Genomic DNA, 19,153 nt, shown 5'->3' with positions numbered 1-19,153 from the left:
CAGCCGCTCCTGAAACAGTTGAAGTCATTTCCTCCGACCGGACTCCTTCCTTGGACGATCTCCCGCCGACTCCCATTGCTACCCAGCCGCTCTCGACTTTACCTCTAGCTCGGCGACGCATCATGCGATCCACGGTTCTCCCCGTCCCACCTGCACAAACCTCCGGCCCGACAGCTTCTTCTCAATCGGCGTCGAGCGGGCAGCGGTCCATCACTGCCATTCTGCACTTGCCCACCGATGACTTGCTCGCACCGAGCGACCAGCCTAATACCCCCCAGCATCAGGTTTACTTTCGCGGGCGGCTCGCCCGTATCTGGGAAGAAGCTAGGGCGCGAGCGGCAATGGCGCCTCCGGGGGTGCTCTGCAACAGCCACATAGAAATGTCCACCGGGTAGGTATCTAACAGTAAGTCAAATGTTACCTCCAGTCAGCGTAAATCATTTATCTTGTTTGCTGGCAGTATTGGGTGGAAAGCATCGCAGTGTGCCAGCGGCTCGTCCTTGTGGAGGACGAGCTGAAGAAACTGAAGATCTCCAGCGGCGTATCTTCTTCCCAGGGGCCATCTGTCGCCCAATTGAAGGCCGATCTGGAGAAGGCCAACAAACTACTGGAGGCCGAGCGGCTGAAGTCCTCCAGCCAAGAGACTATGTTGGGTCGGCTCGAAGCGTAAATAAAGACGTACGACCAGAAGATTGATCTGGCTACAAATAGAAAAAAATGAGTTGTTGCTGACCTGGACTTGAAGAGCCAAGAAGCCCGGAACTTGGCCGAGAAGCTCAAAAAGGCAGAGGACATTTTAGCTGCCGAGCGGGAGAGTCGTTTGGCTCGGGAGACTGACCTTCAGGGAAAAGTAAAGACCCTAGAGGATGCTCTGGAGGCTTCCCGTGTGGCCCTGAAGGTCTACCAGGAGGCTGAACTGGGTCGCTTCACGGTCCTGAGGCAGGAATACCTCCGCTTGGACCCCTTCCTGGAAAAGGTGGCTAACCGGATCGTCCAATCATTTGAGCTGGCCATCGGCGCGACGTTCAGCCAGCTGAAGGAGAATGGCCACCTCCTCGAAACTCTAACCAACGCCGCCGTTGACCGCGTCCAGCTTCTCAATTCTATACCTGATGAGACTTTTGAGCCTATCGAGTGAGGAGAGATTCCGCAGGTTTTGAATGTATTCCTGTCGTTCGGCAGTGTTTGACTTGTTATCAATGAAGTCCTTTTGTGGTTTTTCTTCATATGTTTGCTCGCCTTTCGCAAGTATCTGACTGTATAGTCCCGGATGGGCGCTACGATCACATTTTCATTATTAATAAATTTGCTAAGGGCATACCTCCTGGGTTTAAGATCGCTACTTGACCCTGGGGTTTATAGTCGCCGCTCAACTCTAGGGTTTAACGTCGCCGCTCGACGGTCTTCTAAGGCAGGAGTTTAAGGTCGCTACTCGACCGTCGGTGGAGACATAGGTTTAACGTCGTCGCTTGACGATCTTCTCAGGTAGGAGTTTAAGGTCGTCACTCGACCGTTGGTGGAGACCTGGGTTTAATGTCGTCGCTCGACGGTCTTCTAAGGTAGGAGTTTAATGTCACCGCTCGACCATCGGTGGAGACCTGAGTTTAACGTCGTCGCTCGACAGTCTTCTCAGGTAGGAGTTTAAGGTCGCCACTCGACCGTTGGTGGAGACCTGGGTTTAACGTCACCGCTTGATGGTCTTATAAGGCAGGAGTTTAAGATCGCCGCTCGACCGTCGGTGGAGACCTGGGTTTAATGTCGCCGCTCGACGGTTTTCTCAGGCAAGAGTTTAAGGTCGCCGCTCAACCGTCAGTGGAGACCTGGGTTTAACGTCGCCGCTCGATGGTCTTCTCAGGTAGGAGTTTAAGGTCATCGCTCGACCGTTGGTGGAGACCTGGGTTTAACGTCACCGTTTGACGGTCTTCTAAGGTAGGAGTTTAAGGTTGTTGCTCGACCGTCGGTGAAGACCTGAGTTTAACATTGCCGCTCAACGGTCTTCTCAGACAGGAGTTTAAGGTCGCCACATGACCATTAGTGGAGACCTGGGTTTAACGTCGCCGCTCGACGGTCTTCTAAGGCAGAACTTTAAGGTCGCCACTCGACCGTTGGTGGAGACCTGGGTTTAATGTCGTCGCTCGACGGTCTTCTAAGGCAGGAGTTTAAGGTCACCGCTCGACCCTTGGTGGAGACCTGGGTTTAACGTCGCCGCTCGACGGTCTTCTAAAGCAGGAGTTTAAGGTCACCGCTCGACCGTCGATGGAGACATGGGTTTAACGTCGTCGCTCGACGATCTTCTCAGGTAGGAATTTAAGGTCGTCGTCGCTCGACCGTTGGTGGAGACATGGGTTTAACGTCGTCGCTCGACAGTCTTCTAAGGTAGGAGTTTAAGGTCGTCGCTCGACCGTTTGTGGAGATCTGGGTTTAACGTCGTCGCTCAATAGTCTTCTAAGGCAGGAGTTTAAGGTCGCCGCTCGACCGTTGATGTAGACCTGGGTTTAACGTCGCCGCTCGACAGTCTTCTTATAAGGCAGGAGTTTAAGGTTGTCGCTCGACCATCAGTGGAGACCTGGGTTTAATGTCGCCGCTCGACGGTCTTCTAAGGGAGGAGTTTAAGGTCGCCGCTCGACCGTCGGTGGAGACCTGGGTTTAACCTCGCCGCTCGACGGTCTTCTAAGACAGGAGTTTAAGATCGCCGCTCGATCGTTGGTGGAGACCTGGGTTTAACGTCGCCGCTCGACAGTCTTCTTATAAGGCAGGAGTTTAAGGTCATCGCTCAACTGTCAATGGAGACCTAGGCTTAACGTCGCTGCTCAACGGTCTTCTAAGGCAGGAGTTTAAGATCGCCGCTCAATCGTTGGTAGAGACCTGGGTTTAATGTCGCCGCTCAACGGTTGGTGTTGCCGTTCGACAAAGATTTTGGCAAGCATTTGCTTTTGATTTCAACCCTGCATTTTAAAGGGCGCAGGGATATGAAAAATACATTAATTACATCAGCGCACCTCTCATCTGGCTCGGTACGTCTAGAGATGGTTCACGCTCCATGGACGCTCGAATTGCCTTTCGTCCTCATCCTCCAGGTAATATGCGCCCAAGCGGAGCTTCTCCACGACCTTGAAGGGTCCGGCCCACGGGGCTTCCAACTTAGTGACGTCGCCAACCGGCTTCACCTTCTTCCATACGAAGTCGCCAACCTAGAACGACCTCGGGATCACCCACCGATTGTAGTTCTACCTCATTCTTTGCATATAAGCCATGAGTCGAACGACTGCTTTAGCGCGCGCCTCATCCACCAGGTCTAGCTTCAATAGCCTCCGCTCGGCATTGTCTTCGTCGTACTTCTGTATCTGGTCGGACTCGACTCCAATCTCGACGGGAACAACCGCTTCGCCTCCATACACCAAGTGGAATGGGATTACTCCCGTACCTTCCTTAGAGGTCGTGCAGATTGCCCATTGTTAGAGTATATACTGAAAGCCTAAGTTTTTGTAAACATTTATTTTGAATAAAGAATCACATTTGGTCAAATCATCTACATTTGTTGTAGTTGTTCAATTAATTTATATTGTAGATAACATAGTATGTGGTGTCACATACAGAAGATGATGTTATCAGTACCTTATAAATTATAAACAGTAGCTCACGACCAAAATGGAAAGGAACAAGCCATTGGAAGGTCGTAGTGTAATTAGGTATTAGTTTATCTTAACTATATAATTACACTAGTACACTTAGAGTGTATTGAGTAGGACCATCAGAGGTCATTTTCTTTTATACTGACTTTATAAAAGAACAAAGACCTCAGTTATTATGGAAGTGTGTGCTCTTAATCCTAATATAATAACAAGCACATATATTTGATATTTATTTCTTTAATTTATCAAAGGGTGAGATTTAGTTCGATGAATCAATAAGCCTGATAAGTTGGGAAATGCTATCACTTATAGTGTGTGTTGTTGATTATAAAAGGAAACTGTGTCCTAATAATTTAGGTTGATAATGTCCCCAAGATGAGCTCATAAAGATTGTCATGTTAAACCCTGCAGGTGGACTTAGTCCGACATGACGATAAGGTTGAGTGGTACTATTCTTGGATTAAGATATTAATTAAATGAGTTGTCAGTAACTCACTTAATTAGTGGACATTCGACATCTTAAACACAGGGAGACTAACACACTCATAATAAGAAGGAGCCCAAAAATATAATTTGGGATTGGTGCGGTAGTTCAATAATAGTTCTCTAGTGGAATGAATTATTATTGATAAAATTAAGTTGTGTGTTCGGGGCGAACACGGGATGCTTAATTTCATCGGGAGACCAAAATCAATTCCTCCTCTCAGTCTCTATCGTAGCCTCTTATTTATAGAGTACTTACCCACCTATACCCACTTTCTATACCCACCTAAAGAGGGTCGGCCAATCTAGCTTGGGAATCAAGCTAGGGTCGGCCTAAGCTTGGTTTATGGGTGGCCGGCCCTAGCTTGAACCCAAGCTAGAGGGGCCGGCCATAATAAAATTAAAAAGAATTTTAATTTTAATTTTTTATTATGTGGAAGATATAATTTATTAAAGAGAATTAAAATAAAAAATATCTCTCTTAAAAGGATCTACAAAAGATTAAAGAAAGAGATTAGATCTCTTTCCTTATTTGTAGATTGGAAAAATGTTTTATTTTCTCTTTAAAGATTATTCACATGTTGAAAATTAAAATTATAGAAATTTCTTTTTATAAACCATGAAGGGATTTTTAAAGAGAAATTTTATTTTTAAAAATTTTCGGAAACAAATTAAGAAGTTTTAATTTGTTGATTGAAACTTATCTAATTTTTCCTCTCTATGATGTGGCCGGCCATTATAAGTTTAATTGGGAAATTTTATTTTATTTTTCTCAATTAATTCATGTCAAGGAAAATTAAGGAAATTTTATTATAATTAAATTTCCTAATTTGCCAAAGACAAGGAATATAAAAGAAGGGGTGGGGGTGCCTTCAAAGGGTACAACCTCTATTATTTTTCTCCCTCTCTTATTCCTTGGTGTGGCCGGCCAACCTCTCTTCCCCTCTTCTTCTTTGTGGTGGCCGAACCTTTCTCTTGGCTTGGAGCTCTTGTGGTGGCCGGATACTACTTGGAGAAGAAGAAGAAGGAGAGAAAGTTTGCATCCCTTGGAGCTTAGTTGGTGTTTTTTTTTCTTCTTCCTTGGTGAAGCTTTCTTATTTTGGCCGAACCTAGCTAGGAGGAGAAGAAGGTGTTTGGTGGTTTCTCATCTTGGAAGATCGTTGCCCACACAACGTCCGAGGTTAGAAGAGGAATACGGTAGAAGATCAAGAGGTCTTTCTAAAAGGTATAACTAGTAATTTTTCTTTCCGCATCATACTAGTTATTTTTGGAAATAATACCAAATACAAGAGGCTTACGATTCTAGTATTTCGAATATGTTTTTCGATATTGTGTTCTTTTGTTTTTTTTTTCCTTGTGATTTGATTGTTCCTTTCGGTTAACCTAAAGTTATTTTAGGAAATTAAATATTAGCTTTCCATAAAAGGTTTTGTCTAGTCAGTGGTGGTTGCTCCCATATCCAAGAAGGTCATGTGCCTCACCACGTCAGTACTGGGAACCAATTATGGAAATTAATATTTAATGGAATTAATAACTTAAGGTGATTTGGATCGAACGTGTTAAGTTCCGCAGGAGATCCAAGTCTAAACCTAAAAGAACAAATAGATTAAGTTTTGGATCAAACGTGTTAAGTTCCGCAGGCGATCCAAAATTTAATTTAAAAGAACACATGGTAGCTAGGAAAATGTTCAGACCTTTGTACAAAATTTTGTACAGTGGAACCTGCAACCAACACCCATAGCACGCCGGGGAGCTCGTCCACCCAACTTCCTCCGACGTGGTCGAGCCGAACCCGCAAGATCCGTAAGATCTCCCGATTGGCGACTTCAGCCTGTCCATTGCTATGAGGGTATGCTACGAAGGTGAAGGCATGTTGAATGTCATACCCCTCGCACCATTCTTTGAGCTTCTGCCCGGCGAACTGTCTATCATTGTCTGAGACGAGTCGACGCGGAATCCCGAACCGACAGATGATGTGCTCCCATATAAACTTCTGGACCATCTGCTCAGTTATTCTCGTCAGCGGCTCAGCTTTGACCCACTTGGAGAAATAATCCACTATGACAAGCAAGAACTTCCGTTGACCTGTCGCCATGGGGAAGGGCCCCATGATGTCCATACCCCATTGGTCGAACGGGCATAATACTGTGGAAGTCTTTATTTCTTTAGTGGGTCGGTGTGAAAGGTTATGGTACCTATGGCAGGACAGGCAAGTGGCCATCGTCCGAGCGGCATCTTCCTGTAAGATAGGCCAAAAATATCCAGCCAACAGAATCTTCCTCGCTAGCGATCGGCTGCCCGGATGTCCTCAGCAGGAGCCTTGATGTACCTCTCGTAAAATGTAGTTGATGTCCTCTGAGCTGACGCACTTAAGCAGAGGCTGGGAGAAAGCCTTCTTGTAGAGCTGATCCCTGATCAGGGTGAAATGACCAGCTCTTCTTTTCAATAAGCGGGCTTCTTCCCGATCAGACTGTGTGGCTCTCGATCGTAAAAACTCTATTATCGCTGTCCTCCAATCGCTGAGGAAGGTGAGTCCCTCCATCTAATCAATGTGCGCCACCAAAGATACTTGCTCGATCGGTTATGCAATGACGGTTGGAGAGAGTGAGCTTGCCAATTTGGCCTGCTCGTCTGCCGCTTGGTTCTCCGTTCGGGGGATCTTCTAGATGATTACCTCTTGAAAGTTGGCCTTCAGGTTTTCGAAGGCTTCAGCGTATAACTTGAGCTGCGCGTTGCTGATCCCGAATGCTCCAGTCAGCTACTGAGCGGCTAATTGAGAATCAGAGTGGATCAGAACCTTGTTGGCCCTGACATGCCGAGCGACATGTAGGTCGGCTATAAGTGCTTTGTACTCAGCTTCGTTATTAGTGGCCCAGTATTCTAGCCGAACGGACAACTGCATCCGCTCTTCTTGCGGGGAGATAAGCAGTATACCGATCTCACTCCCTTGCCGAGTGGATGAACCATCCACATATATCTTTCAAGCAGCCTCAGGTTCAAGATTCTGCACCTCGGTGATGAAATCCGCCAATAACTATGCGTTGATGGTCGTTCGGGGCTGATACTGGATGTCGAACTCACTGAACTCCGTTGTCCACTTGATCAGCCGTCTGGATACCTTGGGATTGAGAAGAACCCTCCCCAGAGGACTATTGGTCATGACAATGATTGTATGCACGAGAAACTATGGGCGAAGCCTCTGAGCGGCAAGTACTAAAGCAAAAGCAAGCTTCTTGAGACTAGTGTAGCGGGATTCAACGTCCTTTAATATGTGACTTAGAAAATACACTGGTTGTTCTTCCCCGTTTTGCCGAACCAACGCCGAGTCAACAGTATGCTCGGTCGTGGATAGATAGATTTGGAGCGGCTCACTGGTAGTTGGCTTGGCTAGTACAGGTAGCGAATTCAGATACGCCTTGAGTTCCTCAAAGGCCTGATCTAACTCCTCATCCCACTAGAACTTGGTGGCTCGGCGCAATATCTTGAAGAAGGGTAGGCTTTGGTCAAACGACTTGGAGATGAAGCGAGATAATGCTGTTATCCGACCGGTGAGACACTGAGCTTCCTTCAAGTTTCTCGGTGGTGGCATATCTTTGAGCACTTTTACCTTGCTGGGATTTGCCTCAATGCCCCACTCAGTGACGATATATCCCAAAATACGTTGTAAGCGGAGGGGGCGTTCACCACGATGAAGTTCGTGGTCCTCGTCCTTCTGAGGGGTTCCTCCCCAAGTGATATGACCAACTTGATTTGGTCGATCGGCTGGACTTCATTGTCGATAAACCCATACAGTGGGGTTGTCATCGGCAGCAGCTCGCCTCGATCAATTTGGAGTTAGTCAAATGCCCCTTTGAAGATGATGTTGACCGAGTTGCCAGTGTCAACGAATACACGGTGAATGGTATAGTTTGCAATTACCGCTCGGATAATGAGGGCGTTGTCGTGCGGTATTTCGACTCCTTCGAGATCCCTGGGACCGAAGCTGATCTCGGGCTCACTCGCCTTCTCCTTGCTGCAGCCTATGGCATGGATCATTTAGCCGTCAGGCGTATGACTTCCGAGATCGGTTGGAGTCTCCGTCGGTCGGTCCACTGGCGATGATGTTGATCTCGCCCCGCGCGGCGTTGCTTCTATTCGCCTCCTCCTGAGCGGTCGGTCGGCTCTGCTCATGCGAGGCTCGTGCAGGATCGGTGGTTCTCCTGCGATGTTGCCACGGTGATTCCCGAGCCTCTTCACGCCGTCCGACTCTCTGATGTCCGTGTTGTTGGTCGGGTGAAGGCGATCGACGTCGGTTGCTCCTTGGCGTTGGTTGTGCTACCGAGCCAAACCCGCAACAGTCACGGGTGTTGTGGGTGGCTGATTGATGGAAAGAGCAGAACATAAGAGTCCATACCTTTCCCTTTGGCTTTGTCAGCTCAGAGGTCGCATGCTGGACGGCGTGTGACCTTGCTTCCTGATGTGGTCGTTCTCCTTCAGCTCAGGGCCCTCTTGGTGGCTGGTGACTGGTCGACGGCCTTCGCTCGGCCGACATCGATGGCTCTAACGGTGCTTCCTTCCTTCTGGCCGCCTGGGCTTCCTCCACGTTTATGTATTCGTTGGCCTTCTTTAGCATATGGTCTTAGTCTCGAGACGGCTTCCTGACGAGTGATCGGAAGAAGTCCCCATCCACGAGCCCTTGCGTGAACGCGTTTATCATGGTCTCGGACGAGACCGAGGGAATATCCATCGCTACCTGGTTGAAGCGCTGGATGTAGGTTCGGAGAGTCTCTCTTGGCCCTTGCTTCATGGAGAACAAATTGACGCTTGTCTTCTGATAGCGCCTGCTGCTCACGAAGTGGTGGAGGAAAACCATTCGGAAGTCCTTAAAACTCCTGATCAACCCGTCCGGCAACCTTCGAAACTAGCGTTGTGCCGAATCGAATAATATAGTGAGGAAGACTCGGCATTTGACTCAATCTGTGTATTGATGAAGATAGCGCCGTTGTCGAACTTACCAAGATGGTCATCCGGGTTGGTTGATCCGTTGTACTCTCCGATCGCCAGAGGAGCGTAGTGCCTCGGTAACGGATCTTGCAGTATCGCCTCGGAGAATTGGCGGTTGATCCGCTCGGGAGACAAATCAGCTTTCAGCGCTTTGCCTTTCCTCGCGTCCCGAACGGGCGCTTCATCTGACGAAGAACCTCGCTCTTGGTTGGCTTGCGCGATATCAGAGGGCGTCTGGAACAGAGCCCGGTGGAATGGTATTGGGGCAGGCAGCGCCTCTCCTTACGTTCCAGTCGACCCTTTATTCTGTCCCCAGATGGATAGCTGTTTCGGCCGGTCTTCCTATGTCGCTCGACCTCTCAAGGCTGATGTCGCCTGTTGCGCCAGTCGATCGGCCAACGCTCTCTACTGCTGCTGCTCAACTATTTTCGCCGCTCGTGCTTGTATGAGCGTATCGAGCTCCTCCTGAGTGAGCATCATGGTGTGAAGACGTCCAGCTTCTTCCATCTTCTCGGCTCGGATGCAGGTGCGTTCCCACATACGGCACCAAATTTAATCCTGTCCGAGAGTCGAGTCGACGGACGCTGGGGAGATGGCGCTCACGTTGACTGGATGTAGACTGAGGATGACTTGGACCTCGGACGAGCTAAGCCTGCAACCATAAGTCGTTAGTGCAGAGCCGGGGAGGGGTTCCCTGGCGATGGCCCTCCGACGCTCAAGTCAATCACTGGCGGCAAGCGAATGAAATAGAGAAGAGAAAAGAGCAGCAGCGTAACTGTGGCTACAATAGTTGTGAACATACCTCCACGAATCCTGGGGGTCCTTATATAGGGCTCCCGGGAGGCGCGCGCATGCACACTTCCCAAAGCGTGTGCGCTCCTCAAAACATACCTGGAAAGGATGTGTCAGAAAAGTGTGTCTGACGTCATACCTTAACAGCCCGAGCATATCCCTGACGTAACAGTGGAAGCTTCCACCGTACGATTCTCCGTCTGACCATGCCGCCTGTCGGTGGCATTGGTCCCTAGGAAGATATCGCCAACTGCTCCTTTTGTCCGTTATTGGGCCGAGCGGGAGAGCCGCTCGGCCAATCTGTTGTCCGGGTGACATCATGGTCGGATCGAGTGGGGGAGTCCGCTTGGCCAATGGTTCGCTGTCTCAGCTCCGTCCTGTCGAGCGAGGGATCCGTGCTTGCTTGGTCGGGGCTGCATCCATTGTTCAACCGAGCGGGATGGCCGCTCGGCCTTCGTCCTTCCATGCTTGAGTTTTTTGAGCGTCGAAAGCTCGGTATTTGGCCAACTATCGTAGTGCAAGATCGGGTATTCCTTGCCCCGATCGGGAAGGAAGGGTCACCCGATCGAACGAACTCCCGGGGTGTTGACCACCTTGACTCTCTACCGGACGGGCCCCACCCTACCACCGGATCACACACGTTGACAGCTCAAGAATAACTAAGAAAGTTAATACTCTAGTTGTTGTATATTTCATAGGTTTAGGGGTCTTTTTATAGTCTCTGAAAAATCTTATCCGAAGCTAGAGGGCGCCTTTAATAAGCTTGAAGGCGCCTCCAGTATGGCAAAGCTTATCACCGAAGATAAAGTCTTATCTTAAGCTAACGGCTACTGTTTACCCAGTCTAAGGCACCTTCAAGGGATTGAAGGAGCCTTCCATAAAGGCTCGAAGGTGCCTTCAAGGGTTAAAGATGCTTTACACAGGCCAGAAAGGCGCGAGGGAGCCTTCAATACCATTAAAAGTGCCTTCAGCAGCTGCTACCGAGCTCCACACTTCTCCATTGGCTCTTCCGCTACTCCACTCGCTTGGGTGATTTCGGCCATCCGAAATAAGGCTCACCCGAACCTATTTTCCAGTCTTCTTCTCGAGTAGGCTTCCTCCCTGGCTTCTCATCCCTCGAACATCTCACACGTCCTTCTCGTCCACCGGTGTACTCTTCCGCAGCACCTCATCCCTCGGATGCACCGAGTTCGTCAACTCTTGTCTCGTGTAATCCTTGTCGCTAGCTGTATCTTCCGCTCGATTTCTTGTGTTCTTAAGCTCCTGCACACTTAGACACAAGGATCAAACACACACAATATCTAACTTAACTTGGTTGACCACATCAAAACTACCCTGAGATACTTACACATTTAGTATTTTTTTAATTTTTTAAATTTTATTTTGGGGTATATTATATATATTTAGGGTTCAAAATTTTAGGATTTAGAATTTGCGTTATGATGGGTTTACATCAATAAGATATTCCTTCTAGGATTCATGCTTCTCTCTTGGTTTATAGTTTTTAGATTAAAAATTTTAGATATTCACGAGGTATATTATATGTATTTAGGATTTAAAATTTTAAAATTTAGGGGTTGCATTATAATGGGTTTAAGCTAATAAGATTTTCCTCTAGGGTTCAGGCTTCCCTCTTGGGTTATAGTATTTAAGATATATAATTTTATACGCTCACGGGGTATAATATATGTATTTAGGATCTTTTAAGCAATTTTTTATTTTTTAAATTTTTTTTAAAAAAAATTAAGAAAATATAGTCGGAGCGCCTAGATTGAATCAAGGTGCCTAGATCAAAATTTTTAAAAATAACAAAATAAATAGAGGTTCCTAGATTAATTCCAAGCGCCCTGATTGACAACATATCATTATATATATGTGTGTGTGTGTGTGTGTGTGTGTGTGTGTGTGTGTGTGTGTGTGTGTGTGTGTGTGTGTGTGTGTGTGTGTGTGTGTGTGTGTGTGTGTGTGTTGTGTGTGTGTGTGATTTTGTTATCCGAAGAAGGTAGATCTATTACATTAACGACCTCCCTAGTATCGGTCTCATGGATATGGAGGGAGGTAAATACAGGTCCTTACAGTTTTGTTAGCCTAAGGACCTTATGTCGCATACACCGTGCACACCTGAAAAAAAAAATATTTGAAAAAAGTTTTATGTTTAATACAATAACTCAACCCCAAAATCCTACAAAATCTTATTGGTATAACCAAAAGCTTTAAAAAAAATAAAAAATAGAATTAACTTTAAACACTCGCAAGATTACTGATATATACACACACATTGTGTACACGCGTTGTGTGTATAATATAATACATGAATACAAGTAAATTTTATAAAATGAATATTTTAGCATTAAAATACTAAAGCAGAGTCGTCTTACTATTTTATTAAGAATCTGAACCTTTTACTACTAACTCTCAATTAATTTGGTGAAACCCAAAATTAAATTACATTAATGTCTTTTTTTTTTCTTTTTATACTGAAAATAATTTAAAGATTTATTAGTAATTTCCATAGACGCATTAAGGATCTAGAGTTCAAGACACAGCTAAAGTATATTATTAAAAAAATTTCTCATTAATCAATGGATTTAGAGTTCGAAACAATAATTTTCTCATTAATCTAACACAGTTGCAGCATATTATTGAGAATTTTTCTCATCAATAATTTTCTCTGGTTCTCTTTAGTCTCATATCTTAAGATTGGCAATACTACGAGTGAAGAAATTTCTATAAATACCTTAAACTGGCGATATTAGAAAGCATATTTTTCTCGATTTTTTGTTAAGATCAAGTATGATATTAAATTAGTTTTTATAAGGGGCAACCTACTGTAACGAACTTCTCCTTATAAAAAATTAATTTAATATCATACTTATCTTAGCTAAAAAGTCGAAAAAAGCATACTTTCTAATGTTGTCGCCCCAAGATATTTATAAAAGCTTCTTTGCTCCCCGTATTATCAATCCTAATATATGAGACTAAAGATAACCAAAGAAAATTACTAAATTACTAGTGAGAAAAATTCTCAATAATACGCCGTAGCTGAGCTTCAAACTCTAGATTTCTAATTGATTAATGAGAAAAACTCTTAATAATATGTCGCGGCTGAGTCTCGAACTCTAGATCCTTGATTGATTAATAAGAAAATTTTTCAATAAGACGTAACTGAGTCTCAAACTCTAGATCCCTGATTGATTAATGGAAAAAAATCTCAATAATACATTGCAACTGAGTCTTGAACTCTAGATTTCTGATTAATACGTTTGTGAAAATTACTAATAAACCTTAAAATTATTTTCGGTGTGAAAAGAAAAAAAAACATTAACGTAATTTAATTTTAGGTTTTACCAAATCAATTAAGAGTTAGTTAGTCATATGTCCAGATTTTTTTTAATTATATATATATAATTAATGGGTTAATAAATCAATTTTTTAGATTTATCATTGGGATGCTCTTAATGGGTTTATAACTTTGATGTGATAGGTAAGTTGGCAAAAATAAACCTATTTTTTTAGGTTTATCATTGGAGATACCCTTATACGAGAGAAATCAAGATGCTCCTTCACCTATAGGCTTAATTCGAATACCTAATTTTTTTTTAAAAAAATAACATCCTTGAAAATGCAAAATCATAAATATCACCCAGATTTATTCATAAAGATTAAAGTTGTCAAGTGGACCAATCCATGGTGAGACGGATTGATCTATAAAAAATTCATCATCTGATAAGACGATGTGAGACAGGGTGAGAGGGATTGAAAAATCCTCAATCTAACCTAAAGTGAATTATAGGTTAAACGGTCAATCTATGAATCTATTAAAATTTTCATTTTAATTATGGTTTTTTTTTCCTTCCCGACCAATCCAAATCCGTCATAGGAACCGTATGGATTCATAATCCACACGAACTAACCTGTTTAGGTCCGTTTTAAAATAAATTAATAATATTTTAATAATATTCATTTAAATTATTTTGGTAGTGAGCATCGAGTGATTCAATTTAAATTGATAACTCTAATACAGTTGGTAGACTAAATGGCAAATATATTCAATTCATTAAAAAAAATGATTGATGGATTAGAAAAATAAATTTCATGATCTCGCAAAAGAGGCTTGCCCCTTTCAAGTCACAAGGGCCATCAAACCAGAAGAAAATGCTTTTTTTTTAAGTAAGAAATAATGGTAATAATAAATTATAAATCATTTAAAACAAATCTTCTCCATTTATATTCTCACTAGGGTTTAAAATATATGGTAAATAGTGATATTATTCTGCGACTTAAATTTTCTATTGGTAGTTTGGTACTAAAATTTTAAATGATATCGTAACCTTGAACGAGCCGTCGGCCCCTTTTTTGCATCACAAATGCACACAAATTTGTTCACCCTTGTTTTAGTTTTTCTCTTTTGGTAATATAATAATATTAACTTTAAGCATTTTTCATCATTTTATATGCGGCCTCCAATTTAAAATCCTCAATCTGCCCTTAACCCACACCATCCCTTTAATAACATAAGGCTCGTCCAATGTGACTATCTTAACTCTTTAAATCATCTTATAAATTCTTGCTAAATGAATCTTTTCATATTTCAAGCCAAATCCCCAAATGAAGTTAGACGAGTCATCCATCCACAAACTCTTAACTAGATGCGAATAATAATTCACCTTTCTCTCAGTTATAGAAGGCATATTTCTATAAGCGGACCTTTATCTCCATTTGCATAATTTAGAGATGAATTGTGAAAAACGTGTTAGATGAGTATAATCATCTTTTACTATTCTAGACTATACATTTCAATTTAGTAATATGTAAATCAAACTATTTGATGCTCACCGCAAATTAAGTGGAATTCTCAATCTGGCCCTCTTGGTGTTCAAAGATAGCGACCTTTTAAGGCAAGATCAGTTTTCAGAAGAGAATGCTGATGAAGGCGTGTTGGTGAGCAATGATTAGATGATCGATTGTGTTTGCATGAGAACATTTGAGTAGCTCTTATTGGTATAGTCGAATTGATACTCGGACAAAATTTGTCGTCGGAGAGACATAATTTAATTTTTGATAGATGCTTATATTATTTCAAATTATCTTGTGCCCCATGTATAGAAAAGTCACTCGGCTAAGACTCGTTCATCTTTTGCCACGGGTAAGAAGGTTAATAAGGTCATTCTAACCGACAACAATTGAACAAGATAAGCAAAATGTTAGATTAACAGTGTTCCGACATCATTATTTAATGAATAAGAGTATTTTATTCTAAAAGTCATCATTATAGCTTTTCATAGTCTAGTTGGTTAGAGCAGGGGAGGTTTTGAGTTCAACTCTCAATTATGAAAACATAATTTATTCAATTTTTACAAAATTTTTAACTTTGCAAGTTTAGAAAGCGTGAGACTATGAATAAGAGTATTATGTCCTAAAAGCCATCATCAAAGCTTTCATAGCTCAGTTGGTTAGAGCACCCGTTTAGTAAGCGGGAGGTCTTGAGTTCAACTCTCAATGAAAGCATAATTTATTGAATTTTTACAAAATTATTAACCCTGCAAGTTTAGAAAGCGTGAGGATAAGAATAAGAGAATTTTGTCCTAAAAGTCATTATCACAGCTTTCATAGCTCAGTTGGTTAGAGCACCCGTTTAGTAAGCGGGAGGTCTTGAGTTCAACTCTCAATGAAAGCATAATTTATTTAATTTTTACAAAATTTTTAACCCTGGAAGTTTGGAAAGCGTGAGGCTATGAATAAGAGTAATTTGTCCTAAAAGTCATCATCATAGTTTTCATAGCTCAGTTGGTTAGAGCATCCATTTAATAAGCGAGAGGTCTTAAGTTCAATTCTCAATGAAAGTAAACCTTAACTCAATTAACTTTTTTTATTTTTTTTTCATTTCAATTGCTAATTCGTTTGATGTTATCCATTTGTCTTAACCAGTTCAACATCTCAAATATTCACTTGTTCACAGTGGCACTAGTTCTTAATTAAAGTCTTAGAGTTCAACTCTCAATGAAAGCATTATTTATTCAATATTTACAAAATTTTTAAATCTGCAATTTTAGAAAGCGTGAGGCTAAGAATTGTTTTATTATATTATTTGTAAACCCTAACTCAATCAACTTTTTTTTGTTTTTTGTTTTTTGTTTTCATTTCAATTGCTAATTTGTTTGAAGTTATCCATCTGTCTTAACCAGTTCAACATCTCAACTATTTACATGTTCACAGTCGCACTCAACTTAGTTCTTAATTAACATGAAGAAGAATAAGGAGACAGGGAAAGTGATGGACATATGCAGGGTCTCACTGCAACACTGCAACTCGCAACCACCTTTCTCCTTTCCAATTATATTTCAACTCCTATGATAACGACTTCAAACAAGGTAGCTCATCACAATTAATCTTTAGCTCGATAACTCGATAATAAAGAAATATTTCTTTTTTCCCCCATCTCTTCTCGATATCAATATATACTTTCTCAATTGCATCATTCTTCTCCTTTACAATTCATAATTCTCTTATTCAGCTCAATGATTCCTCATCTTGTGCTTGGTGTAGGGAAAAGAAGAGCCAGCCAACAGAGATGAGGTTGGATTTATTCTTCATCACTCACTTTCAAAAGGGACCCTTAAATTTGCTTTTGGAGATTGAAGTGACACTCGCTGATTGATCCTCTTTGCTCCATGCTGCAAATCGAATTGAACACTCATCGCTATTCCTGTTGTTTAGAAGAACAAATGGCTCTTGAGTTGGTTGGAAATGTGAATAAAAACGAGACTCTTTAGTTTCATATTGGGAGTTTTTATAGTTTTGAGTTTGGTTTATATTGAATCGCATTTAATAAAGTTGTAAACACATATATGAAAAGAGACTTTCTCTCAATCATGTTTTTACTGTCAAGATTTGGTAGTAACAGGTGATTCGCTCACTCTCAACATCTCTACTAACCCATTTCCAGATCAACACGGATGACTACTAGCGCATGGGGAGCTAGGGCAGGCATGCACCAGACTATTATCCGAGATTTGACCCCCATATACACCTCATGATAACAACACCACCATGCACTAGTCAACTGTCCGTCCTGAGAGGGTTGTTGTCAAAGATTGGTGCTCTTATATAAGGAAGTCGTGACCTTGAGTAGAAGATAATTACAGAATCTTCCACCTTCGTCCTCTTGTTTTTTTTCTCTCTATCGTGCACTCCGCTCAATAGTTCTTTTCGTGATAATGTTCGGATATATGTTCAGTTCACTACGAACAACCAATACTTGATTTAAATAGATGTTCAACACATAATCCCAAAGCACATTTGGGTGGGACATATTTACTTTAAGGAAACTGTGTCGAACGCAGATCTCAGTATTTCTCTTTCCCACTCGACAGTTACAGTGACGGATCCAGGAATTCAAACATGAACAAGGGACGATATCCTCTATCTCCACCGATAGAACCCCATAATATTAAGGGTTCCACCGCCGACAAAGAGGAGTGACCGCCGATACCGCCCCCCGCTAGATCCGCCCCTGGGCAGCTACAAGGCAGCCCAATCATCCTAAACAGTTCATCCTTTCTGCTTTACAGATATAAAATTATCAGTTCATATCTTTGACCGGTAATTATGAATTTAATTTGTATATAATTTAGATTATATTTCCGGCAATATCTCCAACAGAGTTCGCATAAGCTTTGAGTACCCTTCATGCAGTTGTGTGTTGACAAGGGGCCCTCGATGCGTCATGGACTCAAAAGCTTTGCTCCCTTGTCTTCCTACTTCTTTTCTCATCAGACAACCTTCAATTATCGCTGCTATTCTTCATAAGAAAAAAAGGATATATGTTTGACTCCATTCTCATGCTTTTCCCAACTGTCTTTTTGCTCATTTTCATCTGTACTTGATGTGGGTAGCTCAAATGGATCATTTGGCCTTTTGCTTTTGCGTTTCTGATAAAGACCTATCCTTCTCTACAACAGCTACTATCATCATCAGCATCATCATCATCATCTCTTTATATTCGATTTGGATAGTCTGAAACTTCTCGAAGGCTAATGCGCAGGACTATTCTTTCCATGAATGCCATCTCCTTCGGATTAGTAGCCACTGCAATCTTGGTTTCTATGTTCCTCATCATGGCACTGTTCGAGCACCTTATCGCGCCGAGGGTATCCTTGCTCCGGTCGTCACGGCGCAATGCCCGAGATTCATCGTCGGAGATTCGCCGGTCACATGCTCCGGTTCACTCGCACGAGAAAGCCCAAACTTCAGCGACAGTGAGTTCCGTGGTGGTGATCATTATTTAGCATCAACCGCATGACATTTTTAATTCTTTATACATGAGAAATTAACTGTGCAGGTTGGGAATGAGCATGAAGGCGATGTGTTTGTGGTAATGCCGGGAGAAAAGCATCCCACCTTCCTGGCTCTTCCTTCGCCGAGAGAGGGAATGACTTGGCCTTCCAGTGGTCCTTAATTAATTCTGTAAGCTTCATGCAAAATGATGTGGTATTGTGATCTACTTTCGCTCAAACACAAGAGACAGACACCTGCATGAATTAATGTGGTTGATTGGATGCGTGAAATATATTTTAATATTGTAATTGAGAATAATTTTCACATTGGAAGTTTTATGATAATGTGGTTTATAGTAATTTTATTGACTGAGAGGGTGATTATAATATATTTGTTTGATAGATTTTAGAAATTAGTCCATCAATTTTAGCAATTTTATTGACTAGGATGGTGATGTCTGATAGAATTTAGAAACGTATTACTGAATATGTAAATCAAGTAAGTAAGTTTCAATATTATCCAAATCACACCTACTCATCTTTAATAATATACAAATCACTTACTATATTTATGAAATACCACTCTTTCTCTATAAATTTATCAACTAATTTTATCGAAAACCTAACTAATGGATTGAGAAAATTTAAAGTCGCTAAAATCAAAACTAATATACTAAAACCTTCATAATTTATTTATACTCTTGGATCTAAATTTGATAATATAAATTGAGAATAGTAAAATCACATATTCAAATTTTTTACTCTATAAATTTAAAAATTCATTGTTTTCTATACCATTTGAAAATTTAAATTTTTGATATTTTTCTCAAACAAGTTGAGTTCTAAGAACCGATTAATGATATTGATTAATACGTATCATTATCCTAGATTTTATAATGAGCTCGTGCATTTATAAATTTAAAAATTTATTGTTCTTAATTTATGCTATCAAATTTAAATCCGAGGGCAAGAATACATTAAGAAAGC

The 19,153-nt window shown here is 42.1% G+C and overlaps 1 protein-coding gene and 2 non-coding genes across 3 annotated transcripts; all 3 read left to right on the top strand.

The window, feature by feature from the left end:
* Positions 1 to 15,324: 15,324 nt before the first annotated feature.
* TRNAT-AGU lies at positions 15,325 to 15,398 on the top strand. Its single transcript has one exon. It is a non-coding gene; the product is annotated as a tRNA-Thr (tRNA).
* A 95-nt stretch (positions 15,399 to 15,493) lies between these two features.
* Positions 15,494 to 15,567, top strand: TRNAT-AGU. The gene has a single exon. It is a non-coding gene; the product is annotated as a tRNA-Thr (tRNA).
* A 2,345-nt stretch (positions 15,568 to 17,912) lies between these two features.
* LOC122014586 lies at positions 17,913 to 18,449 on the top strand. Its single transcript, XM_042570869.1, has 2 exons — positions 17,913 to 18,148; positions 18,232 to 18,449. The coding sequence occupies exons 1-2, from the start codon at positions 17,927 to 17,929 to the stop codon at positions 18,346 to 18,348; spliced, it is 339 nt and encodes a 112-aa protein (XP_042426803.1). The 5' UTR covers positions 17,913 to 17,926; the 3' UTR covers positions 18,349 to 18,449.
* The last annotated feature ends 704 nt before the right edge of the window (positions 18,450 to 19,153 follow it).

This window comes from Zingiber officinale, chromosome 8B (genome assembly GCF_018446385.1).
Source record: "Zingiber officinale cultivar Zhangliang chromosome 8B, Zo_v1.1, whole genome shotgun sequence".
NCBI classification, from domain to species: domain Eukaryota; kingdom Viridiplantae; phylum Streptophyta; class Magnoliopsida; order Zingiberales; family Zingiberaceae; genus Zingiber; species Zingiber officinale.
The sequence above is the reverse complement of the archived record's forward strand: the minus strand, read 5'-3'. Positions and strand labels throughout refer to the sequence as shown.